At 46.9% G+C, this 2010-nt stretch overlaps 1 protein-coding gene across 1 annotated transcript; it reads left to right on the top strand.

The window, feature by feature from the left end:
* Positions 1-442: 442 nt before the first annotated feature.
* On the top strand, positions 443-1511 carry LOC118760386 (NADH dehydrogenase [ubiquinone] 1 alpha subcomplex subunit 12-like). The gene is made up of 2 exons (XM_058657060.1): positions 443-472; positions 1122-1511. Exons 1-2 carry the CDS (start codon positions 443-445, stop codon positions 1509-1511), a joined length of 420 nt encoding a protein of 139 aa, XP_058513043.1.
* The last annotated feature ends 499 nt before the right edge of the window (positions 1512-2010 follow it).

Raw genomic sequence — 2010 nt, 5'->3', positions numbered from 1 at the left:
TCACGTAGGGCAAAGCTGAGTCCAGTAGGCACGAGCTGCCCAGCAGGTCACGTGACTCCAAGTCCTTTGCTGTCACTTTCCATGTGTGACCAGACACCTGCATTATCCCAGGGTGACACTGTGACACATCTGAACACCAGCGCACAGGTATTAATCACCTGAACATGGTGATAAACAGCCCTGTCTGACATGCCATCAGTCTTCACCCTGCTGCTTTATAGCTCATTGCCAAGGCCGCAGATGAAGGGAATTTCTGAGACTGGGGAGAAAAACATTAGAATATGGGCATGTCACCAAGGAAGACTGTTTCAAGGTGATTCATTTCCACCAGTCTCTTCTGCTCCCATATTTAGCCAATCTACCTGCCTGTGGAGCCTGGGGTCTGAGTTAGTATTCGCTAGCTTCTGTCACAGATCTGAGCGACAAAAAGGAGTTACGGACAATGTTCTGTTTCCAGAAGCTTCAAAGTCGCGTAAGAGATATGATGTGTTCCAGGCTGTGCTGTGTTCCCTGAAATTCACGTGTTATAGGATCAGAGTTGTGGCACAGTGAGTTAAACCATTGGCTAGGATGTCAGCATTCCCTAGAAGCACAGATCCTATCTGTTCCACTTTCTATTCACCACTCTGCTAACGTACCTGGAAAGGCAGTAGAAGATGGCCCAAGTACTTGGGCTGCTGGTACCCACATGGGAGATCCAGACAGAATTTGAGGTTCCTCACTTCAGGCTGGCTAACCCTGGTCATTGCAGTTCTCTGGGGAGTGAAATGTCCGTTATAAGATTTTTTTTTAAGATGTATTTATTTTTATTACAAAGTCAGATATACAGAGAGGAGAGACAGAGAGGAAGAGCTTCCGTCCGATTATTCATTCCCAAAGTGAGCGCGACGACCAGTGCTGTGCCGATCTGAAGCCGGGAACCAGGAACTTCTTCCAGGTCTCCCATGTGGGTGCAGGGTCCCAATGCATTGGGCCATCCTCGACTGCTTTCCCAGGCCACAAGCAGGGAGCTGGATGGGAAGTGGAGCTGCCGGGACCAGAACCGGCACCCATATGGGATCCTGGGGCGTTCAAGGTGAGGACTTTAGCCGCTAGGCCACGCTGCCGGGCCCCCGATATAGGATTTCTTTCTTGACGGACTACAGCAGGTGGGCTGCCACGGTATGCTCCGTGGCTACCTCCAGGTCTTCTTCAGGACCAATGGTGTAAGGGTTGGTGCCTTAGTAGGTGAAGAAAATACAGACAAACACGTTCCTGGATGTCACCCGTGGGTTACCTATTTCACAGAAATGAATGCCGTAAACATGTTCTGGGATGAATGGCATCCTAGGCTTCACTGTATGATCAATGATCTTCCAACAGCAAAACCACCCGCTGTCCAGAAACTCATTTGGACAAAGCACAAGATCAGCGTGAGTGGCTCACGTGAACAGTATGTATCTTCTTCCACTAGCAGAAAGAAGATCCAGCAGTGGGTCCCGCCTTCAGCGCATTACAAGCAAAATCCATGAAAACCTGGTCTAGTCTGTGAAATATGAGACTTAGACATAATTGCACTTTTACTGCTTACCACTCGTAATTAAAATTGCTTCACCAAAAAGAAATAAATCACGGAAGATTTCTTTATGTACCTTTGCCTTTGACATAAGTAAAAGTTTTTTTAAAAATTAACCTCCAATGTCTGTGAAAATGAGTCCATCATTAGAATGGTTACTAATCTAGTATTATTCTGTTTTTGTTTTTTAAATATTTGTTTATTTGAAAGGCAGGGATACAGAGAGGGACACACACACATACCCACACACACACACACAGATTCCAGCCTCCAGTTCACTCCCCAGATGGCTAACATGGTCAGGCTGAAAGCCAAGAACCAGGAGCCAAGAGCTTCTTGCAGGTCACTTACACAGATATCTAGGGCCCAAACATTTTTGCCATCTTTGTTGCTTTTCCCAGGTTATTAGCAGGGAGCTGAATGGAAAGTAGAGTAGTGGGACACGAATTGGCACC

Source organism: Ochotona princeps, chromosome 2 (genome assembly GCF_030435755.1).
Source record: "Ochotona princeps isolate mOchPri1 chromosome 2, mOchPri1.hap1, whole genome shotgun sequence".
In the NCBI taxonomy this organism is placed as follows: domain Eukaryota; kingdom Metazoa; phylum Chordata; class Mammalia; order Lagomorpha; family Ochotonidae; genus Ochotona; species Ochotona princeps.
This window is presented reverse-complemented; position numbering and strand designations above follow the sequence as displayed.